General features: G+C 41.7%; 1 protein-coding gene across 2 annotated transcripts in view; it reads right to left on the reverse strand.

Moving 5' to 3' along the window:
- Nucleotides 1-4954: 4954 nt before the first annotated feature.
- Nucleotides 4955-19200, reverse strand: part of LOC105912489 (synapsin-3) — a 109034-nt gene continuing 94788 nt past the window's right edge. For both annotated transcript variants that reach the window (XM_031583305.2, XM_031583306.2), the window contains 4 exons: nucleotides 10750-10881; nucleotides 10579-10621; nucleotides 10162-10321; nucleotides 4955-8795 (listed from right to left, as the gene is read on the reverse strand). In XM_031583305.2, the coding sequence (XP_031439165.1) occupies nucleotides 8672-8795; nucleotides 10162-10321; nucleotides 10579-10621; nucleotides 10750-10881 (459 nt within the window). In that variant the 3' untranslated portion in view covers nucleotides 4955-8671. The remainder of the gene's footprint in view (nucleotides 8796-10161; nucleotides 10322-10578; nucleotides 10622-10749; nucleotides 10882-19200) is intronic.

Genomic DNA, 19200 nt, shown 5'->3' on the forward strand with positions numbered 1-19200 from the left:
ACTTGCGAAATCGGCAGGGGTTCAAATACTTATTTTCCCCACTGTGTGTGTGTGTGTGTGTGTGTGTGTGTGTGTGTGTGTGTGTGTGTGTGTGTGTGTTTATACTTCTGCATCTCCAGTGGATGACTGCAGCTGCTCCCAGCAGCAGCAGAGGAATGAGAATCAGCACGAACTTGTTGGAGGGTTCTACAGACCACGGACGTGCGGTCAGGGGAGGCAGAGCCTCTGCTGTCATCATGAAAAGTAAAAAACAAATAATGATAAAATAAATATTAACATTTCTCTACTGATCTGTGCTATAAATGTAATTTCGGCATGATTCCAATCATTTTCGAGCATTTTTATAATCAAAATCCGTTAGATAATCTAAAACATTTCTCAAAACTGGACTTTCAATCAAAACGTGAAGTGATCAATAATGGGAGACCAATGCCGGAGATAAAAGGTATGGGACAGAAGATAACTCAATCGACTACTCACATTCAAAGCCAAATTGCTATGAACATTTTTGGAACCTCAAGAATAGATTTGGTTTTGGACGAACAGGGGGGGGGGGCTTCACACCCCTCATTCGCTAACATTACATTGATATCAGAGCAGCCCTTGCTCCGTCCGTTCCCATTATTTCTCTTAGGATTGTTTAATGTCTATGTGACATATGATAGCAAATATTGGCCCTTCAATCGTTCTCTCTCTCTCTTTTTCTTCTCGCGGAGGCTGCAGGCGCCACTGCACTTAATAACCTTAAACTATTTAAATTGAAGAGTTCAATTTGCATGGAATGATAGCTAGTTATCTAGCTGATGTTATAGCATCCTCAATTTAACTCATACAATTATAATGGTGAAAGGTAGGAACCCTCAGGGTGCCTGTGCAACTTCGTATGAAAGAGTTCATATTCACACATTTTAACACGAGTTCATCACAAGCTAGCAGCTGCCAACTGTATGTACCTTACCTATGTGTGTGTAAAGAATGCTAATATGAAAAACAACCAGTAGTCAATGTGCAAGCTGCCAATTGAATGGTGATTTAAGCTACTCAATTGGGTTTATATATTTGTAAATCTGACTCTGAAAGTGTCAGTGCCTCACCAGCCACGAACCTCACCGCACGTCACTGCTACAGACCAAGGTTATTATCGTTAACGAAAACTAACGAAAAAACGAAAACGAGGTGTGATTTTTTTTTCCGTTAACTGAAATAAAAATAAAAACGAGGCTTTATAAAAAAAAACGATAACTAACTGAAACTGTATTGTGTCTTTGCAAAACTAACTAAAATAAAATAGAATTATAGAGAAAATGTCCTTCGTTTTCGTCTTTGTCAATGTATTTCATAGATGTCAATTTATTTCATACATAGCCTTATGGTCTATCTTCCGCCGTACCACTTTTAGTACACGCCCCTCACCTGGTTTCATGGCGGCAAAAATCGGGAGAAAGCAACAAGTCCTATTTGGAATTACTTGGAACAGTAACATGCGGTGAGGTTCGTGGCTGGTGAGGCACTTCAGAGTCAGATTTACAAATATATAAACCCAATACAGTAGCTTAAATCACCATTGAATTGGCAGCTTGCACTTTGACTACTGGTTGTTTTTCATATCAGCATTCTTTACACACAGCATTCTTTACATAGTCTGGTAAGGTGGCTACATACAGTTGGCAGCTGCTAGCTTGTGATGAACTCGTGTTAATATGTGTGATTATGCACTTGTGAATATGAACTCTTACGAAGTTGCACAGGTCCAAAACCAAAATCTATTCTTGAGGTTCAAAATATTTTCAAAGCAATTTGGCTTTGGGTGTGAGAAGTCGATCGAGTTATCTTCTGTCCCGTCGTTTGAAGCATACCTTTTAGCTACGGCATTGGTCTCCCATTATTGATCAATTCACGTTTTGATTGAAAGTCCAGTTATGAGAAATGTTTTAGCTTAGCTATGGAATCGTAGTCAAGTTCAAATATAAGAAGAGTAACGGCAGAACAAGCACAAACCCGACCGGTGGGCTCTCGCATGCTCCCTTCATTGAAGCAGAGGTACTGTTTGCCTCCTCTCCGTGCTTTTTCACTGCAGCTTTACATCAGATCAGCAAGAGTAAATAGGTTCTACGCATGCGCTCAACCCAGTTTGTCAGGGATTGCGCAATCTGAGATGAGGCACCGCTCGTCGCTGCCTCACCGTCTCCCTGTCTCCTGTCTGTTTGAACAGGATATGCGCAAATTCTGACTGACACACGTCTGACACAGATCTTTCATAGTTGTCTTTTGTGGATGGCTGTTCATCTGTCCTAAGTGAATATTTTTTTTAAATGGTATGTTTGGTGAGTTTTTATGACATATTATGTATTATAGCTTGTATCTTCTATTCATTTTGAGCATTTTGTTTTGCAAGCAAAAAAATTAAGCTTCCCTGACTGCACCCCCCCCCCCCCCCCTTGGTCTGCATTCCGCGGTAAAGACTAAAACTAATACTGAAACTAATAAAAACTAAACTCAAACTAAGCATTTTCAAAAAATAGAAACTAAACTAAACTAGCAAACCCGCTTTAAAAACTAATTAAAACTAAACTGAAATTGAAAACAAAAAGTCAAAACGAAATAAAAATAAAAACTAGTGAAAAATGCAAAACTATAATAACCTTGCTACAGACACAAAACAAGATCCCCATGAGGTAGGCCTACGTGACACAAAACGAGCTGAAGGGGATATGGTGTTGTTTGTGCAAGTATCAACATTTTAGAAACAATGTTTTACCTTTAATAAGAAGTGTGATGATTCTGTCTGGACTCTGGTGTATCTTGGAGATGATCTGACACGAGTACATTCCCTGGTCTTCTTTAGTCAGGTTAGATATAAGCAGAGATGCATTTCCTGGTGAGGATGTGTTAAACATACGGACTCTACCGTTATAGCTCTTCTTCATCATCATATTGACCAGTGAGGGGGACATTTATTTCGCCATGAGAGAATCCCCAGTAAATCTCACCAGGTTGGGTCTGTAGGTCAGTGCAGGAGAACAGACTCTCCTGGGGATCTGCTGATGTCCTCATGTGTAAATATAATACAACCTGCAGAAACAGCATGCACACACACACAAAACTGATGGATTTGTCTCATTGTCTACGCGGGATATTGTGGACCCCAGATTAGGAATGTAAGTTTGAATTCCCTTTAGTTTTTAATGTTATTTTTACTTTCATTATTTGAAAAAAATAGATAGCTCTTTGCTTTGTGGCTGAGCTGTTCCTCTTTCTCTTCCTGCCTTTTAGTGGCAGACATACATACTTCCTTTATGACAGGCACACAGTTCTCTACTATATATTATTTAAAATGTAAATAGCTCATTAGGGTTAGCATTCTGATTATGTAAATAGATTTAATTTTCTTCAGTGTATTATTAGCACTTACCTTCAGTGACATGCAGTAGAGTAAAAATCAGATAAACACGCAGCTTCATCTTCTCTTCAGTCGGAGACACAATGACACACAGCCTTCTCACAGGTGTAGCCTTGCTTTGTCAGACGGCTCAGTGGAAGTTCACATAGCTCAAGTATGAAACAGTGGCTTGGCTGTGGTAGGGAAATGCGTCACATCCTCTCTTCTCGTTAAATGTGTTGGCTATATTTTATATATGATATATACAGTATATATATATATATATATATATACATATGTATACACATACATACATACTGTACAGTATATATCCAATATAGTGTAGTATAGTTTTCAGTGGAGGAACTAGTTCAGAGATCATATAACTTTAGTACAAGTCTGTTGAAAATACCCTGAGCTGTTTGCTATTGTGCTGGTCACATGGTAACACCACAAGCGTTATTGCAACACGCCACTTTCTCTATCATCTCTGCTACTTTGCTCACTCCAGCTCTACGTGACTAACAAAAAACTCAGTGACCACATACCTATTTCATTATCAAGCTGAAGAACTGCAGACACTGGATATTGCACGTGCGCACACCATCTTCATAAACGGTTCTGGCTATGCAATGGTAGAGTTAAGTGTCTTCAACATATCAGTCAGTCTTTCTTTATCTGGCCAGTGAATGGTTAATAATTGAATAATTGAATTTAAACCTGTTTTAGAGGCATAGTCCCACAGGCTGAGGTAGAGTACAGTTGTGTGTATCAGAAATGGCCCTTTGGGAAGTGTTGCCTTTGTATGCCAAGTGGCTAGATGCGGTTGCTCTTAACACCACACGCATCAGCAGCAGCAGATAAAAGTCGAGCCAGTCTAAGAAGAAATGCTTGGTGTTTGTTTTTCCTGTTGTGGCAAACTGTTCTACTCAGGGTTCACTGCTGCAGAGAAAACATGTAAACAATACAACACATGGGTGATAAACCTTCAACAAAGAGTGTCAACCTTTATGTGAAGCCCATTGAATGACCTCTGTGTATGAATTGTGATATATAAATAAACTTGCCCTGCCTTAGTTTACCTCTACAACTCAGCTGCCAATTGATGATTTAACTTTAACTTTATGTCCTAGTAGGCATCATCCTGTCCGCAGTCATCATGATAGTCAGTTCCCAATGTCAGGACAGTGTCACTTTATTTGTATTGGTATGATATTACTACATATGATAGCTCTTAGAATGTTGGATGTGATGACAGATCATGTCACGTGCTTATAAGCTGTAATAGCATCACACGTTCCACCAGCTGGTAAGATGGTTCTGTTGGCTGAAAGCAATGGGAGGGAGAATCCACCACTGTTAGAGAGATGGCACTTTCCTCTCACTTATTTCCCCCACTTCTGAGTCACTGTGCATAGCAGCTTCGACCAGATGAATAAATGCAAATATAAATAAGACAGTGAAAATGAAGTTAAAAAAAAATAAAAATAAAGAAAGTGAAAAGCACATTTTATTTTAGCAAGGAGAGATTCCAAAACAGTTAGAGAGACAGTAAGAAACAAACACACTCTGGAGTCAAATTAAAACAATGCCACCTTTATTACCAGTCTTAACCAAATAACCAAAATGATACATTATAAGTACAAATAAATAAAGGAAATAGATGCAACTGATATGTTTCACAGTTTTCACATACAGTTTATCACACTCCGTTTACAGAGTCAAGCAGACAGACAAAAACAATAGCTTACAACTGTACACCAGAGGCACAAAAGATTGTTAGAGAGATAGATAGAAAAAGAACAAAAGAGAGAGTGAGACAGCTAGAGAGAGAGATAGAAAAAGAAAGGGAGAGAGACAGACAAATAGATAGATAGAGAGAGAGAGATAAAGAGAGCGAGCTTACAGTCATGCCACAGAAACAGAACAAGACTGATGTGTTCAATGCCACTTAAGTGAAGATTCTCTATGGCTCATTCACCTTCATGAGAATAGAATTAAAACATTCACAATGGCAGACTATTTTCTCCTTATCTAAGTGGTGTCACGGGTTTTTGTCTTTTTCTCAGCTAGCTGCTGTATGAGCTAGATCTCACCCGTCCATCCCAGCATTCAACACGTCTTCACTGTTATTATTGCATTCGCTGAAGTGGAGGATCTCGGAGATGTGTATGCACCCATCTGCATCACTGCAAATGTGTTATTGGTTTGAAGCACTGAGCAATAATTGTGTGCACCATGCAGAACGTTGCCCTGTTATACTAGTAAAACACATAACGGACTCCATTGGCTTACACCAGCTGACGATGGTAGAAATATCAATTTAACAGTTGCTCTACACATAATGTATTGTACATGTAAACCGAGAGAGAAATGTAGTCTTAACTGAACGGTACAGACTGAACGCAACACATTAGCATAGCAATATAAACACACTTGGTTGCCTACTGATTTTTATGGCTTTTCATAGCACTGTATAGTGCGTGCTGATTTTGAGATGACACATTTACACAGAAAGTAAGCATTCTCTTAAACTAACAATGTAACAACTCGTAGCTTTGACATTACTCACATAATTTGGTCCGTTTGACAGATTCAACATTTGTAACGTCAAATTTGCACTTCAGATACAACACATAAGCAAAAAAGAGTTGGAGATAGTAGAGACCAAACTCTTAAAAAAAAAAAGTGTAAAATTGAAATATTCTTTATTCTTTCTTTGAATTTTTTTATGTTGAATTTATACATTTTGGGTCAAATAATTAACCAAAGCTATGTATTGTAATCTCTGCCAAATGTACTAATGATAAGACAATGAATTGACCTGAAATGATGCCTTGGAAAAGGGTTTACAAGACTTGATATTTCATTTTGAATAAAAAAATCAGGGAAGCGCTGTATGAAAATCCCAAAGTAGTACTTATGTTGATCAAGTATTCTACAATGGGAAAAAAAAGTAAGTTTAAGGACTCAACATAAGGGATATTTCAAGCATCATCAGATGTATTTCAGCGCGGATAAAACCATGAGGATTTTACTGATGGACCAGTACGTCAGCTAAATCTGTATTAGCTGGGACCATTGCTACAGACGGCCATACGTGACTCTTCAAGAGCAATGACTACATACATTCCACACATTGGACTGGATCACGTTCCAAGCCAAGAACCTTCTTGTAGTATGGCCACAGACGTATTTCTTCTCACCTACGGTTACACAAATTTGTGGAGGGTCCCTCCATTTCATTAGCTATGAAATAGCTTTCCTCATTAGTTGCTACAGATCTTGTTAGCATGAACTATGCTGGGTCACAACTGTCCGCTAAATGAGACCGATACGCTATGACATTTGGTCACTGTTAATGCACTGATTGTGCTACCAACTTAAGCAACGATCTAACGATTTGGCACTCTTTTGCAGATCTCCCTTTGTTTTCAGGGAACATCATGGAGTTTCTTATTATATTGAATATCCTTATGTTACTAACCTTTACCCTAAACCTCATGCTAACCCTGAAGTACATCTCATAACAATATGTGCTACTTTGAAAAGTACACAGTTCTTATCAGTTAATTAAGCATTAAAAGTATGATCCACAACTCTGCCGAAAAGGTTGTTGATATTGGAACTCAACAGCCAAAGAAATTACATCCTTCCTTTTTTTTCTTGCTCTTGAAGCAATGTGTTGATTGGCTGAAATAATTTGTGGCTTGGTCTAAGCCACTTTATTTATTTCCCATTTACAGAGCCAAGACTGGTTAAAAACACCAGAGTTCCTTTGAGCGCAAACACAGAACGTGCAGCTAGAGGACCGTGAGGAACAAATCACAGAATTTGACAAAAAGTGTATTTGATTTGAATAGTGGACTGCTACTTTAAGCACATAGTAACCTACGGACACTTAACACAGAATGGGTCTCGTGAAAGTAGCCCACCATCCCAGAAGGGTCCTGAACAAGTGTTAGATGAGAGTTAGCGCTGCATAATAGATGTGTTTACACACCTGGTGGCAAGCTGTGAACACACAGGCCCTGAAGAATACAGCAGGTTACAGGTTCACTGGCTTGTTTCCTGATAAAGATGTACTAGAGGGATAGGATAGCAGCAATCAAACCTCACAACCCCTTGCCTACTTGCATGGAAACCATTGTAGTCACGTCACCATCAGACCACCATGTTATCCACATGAGTATTATTAAACATACTGTTAACCAATGCCTTTCCTTCAGCGTAACACAGCATAAATAACAAAGCCCAGCTGACCTGGTGATTTCTGCAAAGGAAGAACAAATGGCGGTCCCATGAAGGCTAATTGTAAGTCAATGGGTTGCAATGCTCACATCACGGCCTGTTCATAAGCAAACTGCTGTGAATTGCTTTTGTCATGGCATGATCTGCTGCACAGTCTAGGATAGGAAGGAACTTCAAGCTGACTAAGAGACATCTAGGCATTATAACTGACCAGTGCCCTACTATGACGTATTTCATAGCTATATACAAGATATCTCAAGTAGTTACATTATATTGGTTTTATAAAGGGAAGATTCATTGTTAATGGAAGACTGATCAATACAAAAAAACCTTTGAAAATAAAATGGGCAGTTCATTATTGTACATCAATACATTTCTGGGTTTAAGGGTTTTCATTGTTTTAGCTCAGTACACACATCTAATTTGTATATTGAGGAGGAACCAAGAAAAAGGTGCATGCATTCCACATGGACATTAACCTTTTCAGAAATCAGAATGCATCTTTGACACCAATTTCCAAGAAAGTCAATGTCTGTATGACGTGTTCATTTAATGTTAATTATTATTATAATTATGTTTTTAAAAAATTAGTCTTTCAGTCATAATATGATTTTCTTTAAGGACACACAATAATGAAAGAATATGAATCCTACTGACACATTGAACTGCAAAGCTACATCTACTGCACTGACACCATTACTTTCACACTACGGAACAACATATTGGACTACAAACCAGAACCGAAACAAACACACATGTGCATAACCAAAGCAAATAACAAGAACCAATCAACGGACCTCTGCTCCGTCCACTGACCAATCAGAGGGCTTCTCTTCCCCCTGCTGATGGAGTCTCAAACAGGAAGTCAGGGCGGGAGTGACAGGAGTCTTCAGCTCTGATAACTAGAGCACACCTGGTGAAAATGTCCCTCTAGGTGCTTCTTCTTTTAACTCACCTCTGCGCCCCTCCGCACTGGAGATGGCTGGGGGTGAGGGGGGGTTGGGAGAGAGGGCTGTCGGTGTGGGGGGATGGAGCAGTCCGCTAGTCTGAGAAGAGGCTGGCGAAGGACTGCCTGAGGCTGCGGATGGTCTCTGCCTTGGCCTCGTCATCGGTGGTGACGCCACGGAGCGACTCGGTGAACGTGTTGGTCAGGGACTGCGATTTACTGTGGAAGCAACAGCAGAAGATGTTATTCAATTTGATTCAATTCAATTCAATTCAGATTTTATTTCAAAGATTCAGATCCCAAACTCCCTTGGCCTAGAGCAAGCACTAAGGAGACTGGGGCAAGGAAAATCTCCCTTTTAACAGGAAGAAACCTTGAGAAGAACCTCAGCTCAAAGGGGGGACCCATCTGCTTGGTTAGGTAAGGATGAGATGAATACCAGAATTCAACGGATATGGGTCCACAAGGAGGCCAACTTACAGTGACACATTTAAAACTACAATATAAAATATACCAAAACAAACAAACAAACACAACAAAACAAAACAAAAACATCAATGGCATTCAGGAACAGAGTGACAACCGGGACACCTATGCTTCTCTGAGATTGTGATTGGTCAAAGGCAGAGGCTTGGTGAGAAACGTCATTATAAAAGGGAATATTTCTGAAATATTCATCTGTGCATGGCTTACAAAGGCCTAGAGTGACGTGTTTATGAATTATTTCAGGTCTGCCTTTGTGTTCAGTTCAAACAAAAAACATGCACACTGTAGCTTCAATTCAGCTAATGATGTCCTTTAGGAGTTTGAGAGAATTAGATTAGAGAAAGACAACACCGCAGAGCCAAAGCCTTCTTTAGAGAAATGGTGCCATACATTTCATCACTTATATATAAGATGCAATATTATATATTATATATAAATATGATATGATATGGGCTATTAATTTGTTATGAATTTACCTCTGTGAGTGCCTGAAAGGACGACAACAAAGCAATGAGAGACGGTGAATAACAATGAAATTACTTTTAAATGGAAAAACAGAAATACAACAGAAAAGGATGAAAAAACACATTTAGAGATGGAAATATACCACCAATGAACACACAACAACAGTACAAAATAGTGAAAACAGTCAATTAAAAACGAACGTGAACTAAAAACAGAATAACTCAGAAAAACAATAAACTGTAAGACAGTGACACATGTATGTATTTGGACAGACTGCAATTCATTTTAGTAGTTGACTGTCATTAAGTAGACATAAAACAGTTGGGGAATGAAGGAATTAAATAAACCAAGCGAATTACAGCCAATCAATCAGTGGACATCAAATGAAAAATATCATGATAAATAAAGACAGTAATGAATAATGATGGAGGCACTTGGGAAAGAGTACTTGTGAGGAGGAGACGTGGAGCCATGAAGACAGTGATGGATAACGATGGATGCTTTTTGGAAAGACAGGGATCCATCTGCATTTGTGTTTGTGTTTGTATTTGTATTTGTGGTGGTATTTGTGTTTGTGTTTGCATTAGTATTAGTGAAGAGGTGAAGTGGAGCCGTGAGGGGGGTGTGGCCGTACTTCAGCTGCGGGGGCTGTTTCTGGGAGGCTCCCCCAGGGCCAGAGGCGGGGATGGGCCCGGGCTGAAAGGCCTGGCTGGGGGAGGTGGATGCTGATCGGGCTCGCTGTGGAGAAGCATGGGCTGATTGGGACGGAGAGCCAGCAGCAGACCGGGGACCCCCTGCAAATAAGTTGAGTATATATGTGCAGAATGATCATATTTATGCACTACCGTCCAAAGCAAATGTCTCTATGCTCATGCTTGCATCTTGGCATTACTGTCTTTTTAAACTAGGTGATTTACAATATTCACATCCTCCTCTATCACAACTTAGGATGGTAATTTTAGGTGGGCACATTTAGGGTGTCAGTAGGTTGTTCGAACATTCTGTATCAACCAAGAGAACCAATTCCCAAATAATTACTCTATTAACCTACCTGTGACACGCCTGGGCTGGGTTGTCTGCGGACCAGGCTGTGACTATCCAAAACACAACACATAAACAGTTAATGACGAAAATATATTATGTTAATATAACTGACTTCAGCTGATTCAGTTTCAGCGGATTATTAACTGAGGAAGACAGGAGAGAGAAAGTGAAAATGAACCTTAGTTGAGGTAGGCTGGGGGGAGGTGATTCCGAGCAGCACGCTGGTCATCTTGTTTACAACCAGATCTGTGATCAGCTGTTTGTCCTCCTCTACGTGTTCACCAATCAGAGGCATAGAGCTGTCCATCACCTGTGCACAGGTAACACCCACTCTAATGTTACATCATATTTCTATATCTGTCAATAATAATAATACTAATAATATACTGTTTTTGCAAGGCTGTGTAGCAGTACTCTGCACAATGACAATGCAGTTGAAACAAATCTTATATTTAACCATTCATCAGTCAGTAATCAGATGTGATCTGAAAGATTCAGTGCCAAATCATATTTTATTCCTATGGATGTGATTGAGTCTATAATATTAACATGTTACTTAGACTATAATGACTTTCATTTATAGACTCTGAAAGTGATCCACACCCTCTCTGCACGTAGTTGTCCTGTAGTGGGTTGTACTGTTGCTCGCTGTACACTAGATGGCAGCGTTGGACATCTCTTGCAGTCTCTTGCCTGCTTTTGACTTCAGTCAAATCAGCTCTACCCAACTGACTGTAGTTTCACAAATGAGACTTCACTGGTCTCTAATAATGAAACTAAATATTTCTATAATATTTATATTTCTATATTTCTATAATATCTATAGATATTTCTATAATATTTCTTTATCACTGTTTGTGCAGATGCAATGACGGGTTATATTTTATCTGTACTGTTGCTCCCAATGAACTGACCCCTGAGGCGTGTGTGTTTGGTGTTGAGATATTGTTGATACTGGTGGCATGAACTTCTAGTCATGGTGCAGAAGTTCAAGACAGCCAATGTAAGTTCAGCATAAACAAACATTTGTTTTGTTTGTTTGTTTGGTGTGTGTTTTGTTTTGTTTATTTAGTTTATTTATAACATTTCCTGCAGTGAGGCCAATTCCACAGCAAAATGGCTTATCCATGTCAGGACACAACCATGACCACAAAGTCATTGCTGAAATGTTAAACAGTATTTGTTTAAATGGCTTCGACTAGTACAGTCATTCACTCCACACCCAACCTGTTTAAGGCCACACATAAGGAAGAGATGTATAAATTGTATGACAGACATTAGTGGTGAAATCTAATCTGCTACTGCAGTCTGCAGGTCATGTGGTGATCTGAACATGAAGAGAGAGAGCATGAGAGATGGACCACACAACTTCAAAAGAAGCCCCAAATACACAGAGCCAACAGGAACCAGCTGGAGGACCAGAGGCAGGAAAGACACCAGACCAGACCAGACCAGACCAGAGGAGAGCAGAGCAGAGCAGAACAGACTAAACTAGACTACACAAGACCAGACCAGACCAGAGGAGAGAAGAGCAGACCAGAGCTGAGCAGAGCAGAAAAGACCAGACCAGACTAAACTAGACTACACATAACCAGACCAGAGGAGAGCAGAGCAGACCAGACCAGAGCTGAGCAGACCAGACCAGACCAGACCAGACCAGACCAGACCAGACCAGACCAGAGCAGACCAGAGCTGAACAGAGCAGAGCAGAGCAGAGCAGAGCAGACCAGACCAGACCAGAGCACAGCAGAGCAGTGCCCCTAAACAGCAACTTGAGGCCTGCGTCTGGTGGAGGGTAAACACAGAAGGCATGTTGTGTGTGTGTGTGTGTTGATGTGTTGATGTGCCATGCTATGTAAACACAGCAGGTATATGTCTATTTGTGTGTGTGTGTGTGTGTGTGTGTTTGTGTGCATGCAATAGCATGTGTGTCTGTGTGAGAGAGAGAATGTTTTTTCTATGTGTGTGTGTGCGTGTGTGTGTGTGTGTGTTTGTGTGTGTGTTTGTGTGCATGCAATAGCATGTGTGTCTGTGTGAGAGAGCGATAATGTTTTGTCTATGTGTGTGTGTGTGTGTTTGTGTGCATGCAATAGCATGTGTGTCTGTGTGAGAGAGAGAGAATGTTTTTTCTATGTGTGTGTGTGTGTGCTTGTCTGTGCATATGTACCATGCCATGTAAACAAACCCTGGGCACAGACAGTAGAACTGCACAGCAGCACCGAGTCAAAACGCCCGCTACTGGAATCCAGCGATCAGGCTTTAGAGCGTATGAGCAGGCAGGCAGGCTGGCAGGCTGGCAGGCTGGCAGGCTGGCGGCGAGGCTTGTTAAGTCATAACCACAGCCACCAGAGTCCCAGTGCGCTGGCAGCCGCTAGCGAGGACTTCAAATGCTTGCGGGCATGGCCTGGGCCTGGGTGCACCCTTGTAATTACGCCAGGCCATAAAGCCATCGAGCAGATGACGAGAGAGAACGAGAGAGAGAGAGAGAGAAAGAGAGAGGGAAAGAGAGAGCCAGCTGGGCTAGCGGAGGTGTTGTTTTTTTGAGTGTGTGTGTGTGTGTGTGTGTGTGTGTGTGTGTGTGAGAATGTGTATGTGAGTGTGTATGTATTTTTATTGAGGAGCATGGTGTTCTTTTTCCCTGCCCTATCCTGGCACAGGAGGAAACCATCTTAAAAAAAGGGATCTGGTTCCTGTTTCCCAGTGTTCTCACAGTTCCACTACTGTTCAAGGTGTTGAGCGACACGTCATACAGACCAAAGCGTCACACGCACCAAAGCGTCACACTGTCTTCTGAGAGACACACTGTGTTCTGAGAGACACAAAGATTCAGGAATTTCGCTTAGCTCATTCTATGGCCTTTCTTCGTTTATTTTTTTTCATTCATTTGATCTTTTTTTTAAATAAAGGGACATGATGTTCTCCTCCCTTTCTCCTGGCTCCATGACACCAGGCTGTAGAAGGAGGAAAAAAAGCCACCTGCTCTGAATAAAGCTTGACATTTACCCATCCATAGTTCCTGTTTTGTTCAGACTGCTCTGCAACACGTAATGGATACAAAATGAATCCAACAAAATCCCTTTGTTTTCTCTGAACAAAACCTCTTTGTAGACTCGCACATAGAGGCTAACTCCTGCCATGACACACTTGAATTATAATTAAGATGAATGAACAGAGTTATTGGGCACAGAACGTGTCTTTCTATGCACATATGCTGGGGCCTTGTAAGCCTGGATATGGCAGCTGTGTTGTGTAGAACATCTGACACCTTTTCCATGGCTAATTAAGACAAGGGAATTTTATCTTTGAAAGGTCTGTCTAAACGTACAGCTCTCCAACTGCAGGTTGTGAACTCAGAATCTTAATCTCAATCACGGTCCAGGCCAACAACAGCACATGCTGGGCCTCAAGACCTCTCTGGAAAAAAACAATCATGGGGCTCTTGTTTTGGGAGATGTCAAGAGCAATTTCCTACCGGTGTCGAGCAGAATGCAATTTAGCATCGCTTGCTAACGGGATGTGCAGTAATGTATTGTCCTCTTTACCATCCTTTAGACACACACACACACACACACACACACACACACACACACACACACACACACACACACACACACACACACACACATACACCCTATCCCAAACACAAACATGGACATACTACACACACACACACACACACACACACACACACACACACACACACACACACACACACACACACACACACACATATGCACACACCCCCATCCCAAACATGGACATACTACACACACGCACACATATACACACATATACACACACACACACACACACACACACACACACACACACACACACACATATGCACACACCCCCTATCCCAAACACAAACATGGACATACTAAACACACAAGCACACACACACACACACACACACACACACACACACACACACACACACACACACACACACACACACACACACACACACACACACACACACACACCCTATCCCAAACACAAACATGGACATACTACGCACACAAGCACATACCCGCCCCCTCAATTTCATTAAATCTCATCCGGTGGTGGGGTGTGAGAAGCTGGTCGCTACATTCCTTTTCTGTGGACTCACTGAGTACCTTGTCCTGTGCCTCCAGCCACAAAGAATCTCAAAATAACAATGATGTTTGATGTGTGTGTGTGTGTGTGGGTGTGTGGGTGTGGGTGTGTGTGTGTTTATGGACTTCCCACAAGGGCCTAAGTTCGAGAGTGATTAGCCATCCTCACATTCGCAGCAGCTAGAGAGGAATCACTCACACACACACACACACCCACACACACACACACGACCTATGCTCACAGTCATGCCAGGAAGGACAGTGTTTGACTCTTCTGTCTAAATATGGTGAGGATGAGGCCTTGACGTCAGCCCTACACCGATATAATGACAGTGCAGTTTTCCAAATGCCTCGCTGAGAATCTGCAGGGAGGGAAAGTTCTGGAATGTGGCGAAAGAGACAATGGGGCTTAATTTAGATGTACAGTTTGGAGATGCAAAAATAAACTAACACTTGTTTTTTTGTTTTTTTTACTTCTTTTGGCTACAGGATACAAAAAGAAAATGATTTTGTGGGAAAACAGTTTAAAAAATAAATAAATTAAAGATAGGTGTAGGCGCTATGGAGAAAACAAAACAGAGGAAGTATTTAACCACTGGATAAAGACTCATCTGTAACACATCTAGACCTCTAGGATTCTAGGCAGGCTTTACAAAAATCACACTACTTGTTAATCTGTGAATTTACACAGACACAGACACACAGACACACAGACACACACACATACACACGCACACACACACACACACACACGTACAAACCCATGTACGAACTCCTCTACAGTCACAGGCACACATGTTTGCATACACATACTTTCACATAGGTTCTCAGAAACACTTTTCTTTTCCCTCCCTCTGTCCTCTCACTTATTCAAACACACACACGCACACACACACACACACACACACACACACACACACACACACACACACACACTGGCAGGGTCACAGGAGGCTCCCTGCCTGTGCCCCAGCAGACATAAGCCAGACTTGACTTGTCTGCAGGAAACAGTGGGTTCCTGGGAGAGAGAGAGCGAGAGAGAGAGAGAGTGAAACAGAGAGAAAGTGAGAGATACAGAGTGAGAGTTTGAGAGAGACACAGACATTAGTACCATGGCGAGACGCTGTACACACGGCACAGCTCCCCTTACATCATCATCTCCTGGTCATGCCAGAGCCCGGAGGCCTCAGATAGGAGGAGGAGAGAGGGGACGCTATCTCTGCTAGAGCCCGCCCTGGGCCATCTCAGAGTAGGGGATTTTTCTGAGGAAGTGAGGAAGATGTGGGGTTGGGTCTGAAACGGTGACCTGTGTGAACCAGATATAGACGTGAGCTCACTGCTGAATCAGGATGAGACGGGGCCGGGGAGGTCAGAACCACTGATCCGAGTGAGCCGGTCCTGGACGCGACCTCACTACTGCACTAGGACGGAATGGTGTTGGGGTCACAGTGTTTCAGGGGCCTGTGGGTTTTGACCCACCAGTGTTGAGTTGGTTCTGTAAAGGCCCGCTGGAGGTCTGCCCTCTCTAGCATGCAACAAGTGCACAGCTCCTTCTCTGGCTATGAGCTCTCCTCATACGGCTCTGGTGTGTGTGAGCGTGTGAGTCTATGGGTGTGACTCATCGTGTGTTTGTTTGTGTGCGCATGTGTGTGTAACACAGTATGTTTAGTAGTACAGTATGTGCTAATATATATATATATATATATATACACATACATACATAAATATATACATATATATGTGTGTGTGTCAGAGCATGTTTATGAGGATGTGTGTGTGTGTGCGTGCGTGTGTGTGTTTCAGACTGCACGAACAACACAGATGTTTTTAACATTGCGTGTGTCTGTAGCTGGGCGGCTCAGTGTCAACCCTGTGGTCAATAAATAATGATAATTACACGTTAGGGGAACTAAAACACTGAGTTAGGAGTTCCCACTTTCCTTTTCCAACCACCTGTCACCACCAGCACAGGTACAACACTGGCTAATAGCTGCTTTACTACTTAGCTCATGGCTTAGTCGTAAAAATTGCCACTTTTCTGGAGATCTGATGGTAAGCAAGACTAAATGGTCTCTGATCCGAAACAAGCAAACAAGCAAATGAACAAATGAACAAATGAACAAACATACACAGAAATAAAAGACGTCTGATCCACACACACATAGGAGCCTATAGATTTTGTTATACAGAACTACAAATAACTTTTAAAGACGCTGATAAATGAAAATCAATGATGTGTGGGTCTCATCTTATGGTCTCCGGTTGCCTGTCCATACCAACAGGTGTTGACCTACTGTTCTGTAGTGTCATTAACCCACCGCTCACTGCATGCAGTGTACTGTATATATTATTACAGATGAAAAGGAGGGAACAGTTGCTCCTGTCAGTGTGTAAACACATATGATGCCAAATAAGGTGACCCCTAAAAAGTGTAAATATCTCACGCGAAAAAAGATCCAGTGTTGAGACACCCCTGGGTTAAGAGGCTAATTAACCCAACATGGAGGTGGGCAGAGGACAGAACAGTTCTTAGATCTTTACTACAGAAATATTGAAGTTATGGATGTTATTATTATCCACAAGCCTGAGAGCATGCTGGCTTTGATCTGCCTCTGATGCTCTGGTTTATTATGGTCACAGGCGCTGCGTGCAAGAGTGAAGAAGTTCCCATCAAATACCAGTGAGAGACGGTGGTCCTTACACAAGAATAAAGTCATAGGTCGTGGTTTATCATGTTGCCAGGAAACCAGAATGGATACTAATGTCATATGACATATACAATGTACAATGTATGACGAGGGAAGGTATGTCAGCAATGTTGATTTCTGATGAAATATTAACCAGTAGTGTTGTGAAGGCAGGCATGCCATTGGGTGCGCACACACACACATCCCTGAACCTCCCTTTCCCTGGCAAGCTTTATCAGTTCCCTGTCAGACATCAGACATACTATCATCACCACAACTATAAGACAGATGCCTGTGAACCAGCTGCTGTAGACCATCCAGCTCATCATATCAAGGGAGACCTATCAGAGGAGTCCCAACAGCCAGTGGTGTGCATTCAACAGTGTTCACAACGACTGTCAGGTGGTCACATGCCCTACAATAGATTTATACACATATTTATATAGATACTTATATTCATATTTATACTCATATTTAGTGTGTTCAGTGTAAAGTAAAGTTGTATTCAGATTTTAGTAGTCTATATTTGTTTCTTTTGTGGTCAGTTGTCTTTGTCTTGTCCTCCATTGTATATTTGATCTAGTTTCGTGCCACACATCCCAGACAAATGTACTCTACATGCACACATACTTGCCAATAGATTCCTTTCTGATTTCTGATTCTGAAGAATACCTTCAAACAGAAACATGTGTGCTTGGGTGTGTAAGCTTAAGATGAATCACTTCCCAGGGTAGCGCACCACAGAAGGGGGATGTTTTGTTCAGGGTCTTCACCTTTTGAGTGAGTGTGGCCCAGGTCGAATGGTGGTAGTAGTCATGGTCACAGAAAGCTCAACGGGAGAGTCTAAAAAGCAAGACTGTACCCCTGATATCAGCGTTACAACATTAAAAAAACAGGTGTGCCTAGCTTTGTAGAGTGCTGCTAGACTATAAAGAGTAAAATAGACATTGACATTGCCATTGTGCTATTGGCATTACTATCCAGTTTGAGTTCAGCTACGTGTCAGAGAGAGGAGACTAAACAAACCTGACTGAACCACAGGCTTCAGCATCTCCACACAGGAACCACATTTATTCAACTTTGATATAAAAAGAAGCCAATTAGGAGTTTTTTGCTTTGTTATTTATAACTTCACTTGTCCCCAGCTCTCCCGTGTTCCCAGGCTCTTTAGATTTATTGCCTTATTGTTTGATTTTCAGGCCTGGATGAAGACTGGGTGTCTTGGGCCCTGCTGGCTTATAAGTCTGTTCCCCCTATTTTTTGTGCTGTTCTTCTGAGGCCCGGTTCCTCCTCGTACTCGGCTATATTACAGCACATCAAAGAAATGACGCCACGGAGCGTCTGGTAATGAAATCAAACGTCAACGCCCATTCCCAGTGGAGCCTTACTGTAAATGCTCTCAAAACAGACGGACTGAATGTGAAGGTTAGACTCCCTTAAAAAAAAACAATGAAAAAAAAACAATAACAGCTATTGTCTTGGTGACCTGCAATGAACCGAATGAATGTGGAGATCATGTATCTGCCATTAGAGCATATTTGAAGTGTCTGTTTGAGTGGCTTTGGGAGTCCAGACACTGTTGATCCTATAGAGAGAGACCTGTAGCCAAATGCCATTCTGGGGAGCTGGTTTTGGCCTGCCAGGCAAAACAGATGTTAGAGAGCTTAGGGGCAGACCTAAAACAAACCCAAGAGGGAGGTTTTTTTTTTTTTGTGCGGAGATGTTAAGAGCCCAAATCGCCACTCTTAAACACATCTTTTACACTTCAGCTGTTACCTCCAGGAAGCGGAGAGCAGAGTGTGCTGATGTGTGGAATGGAGCATTCGAGGAACTAAGAGTCTG

The sequence above is a fragment of the Clupea harengus genome, chromosome 16, assembly GCF_900700415.2.
Source record: "Clupea harengus chromosome 16, Ch_v2.0.2, whole genome shotgun sequence".
Taxonomy (NCBI): Eukaryota; Metazoa; Chordata; class Actinopteri; order Clupeiformes; family Clupeidae; genus Clupea; species Clupea harengus.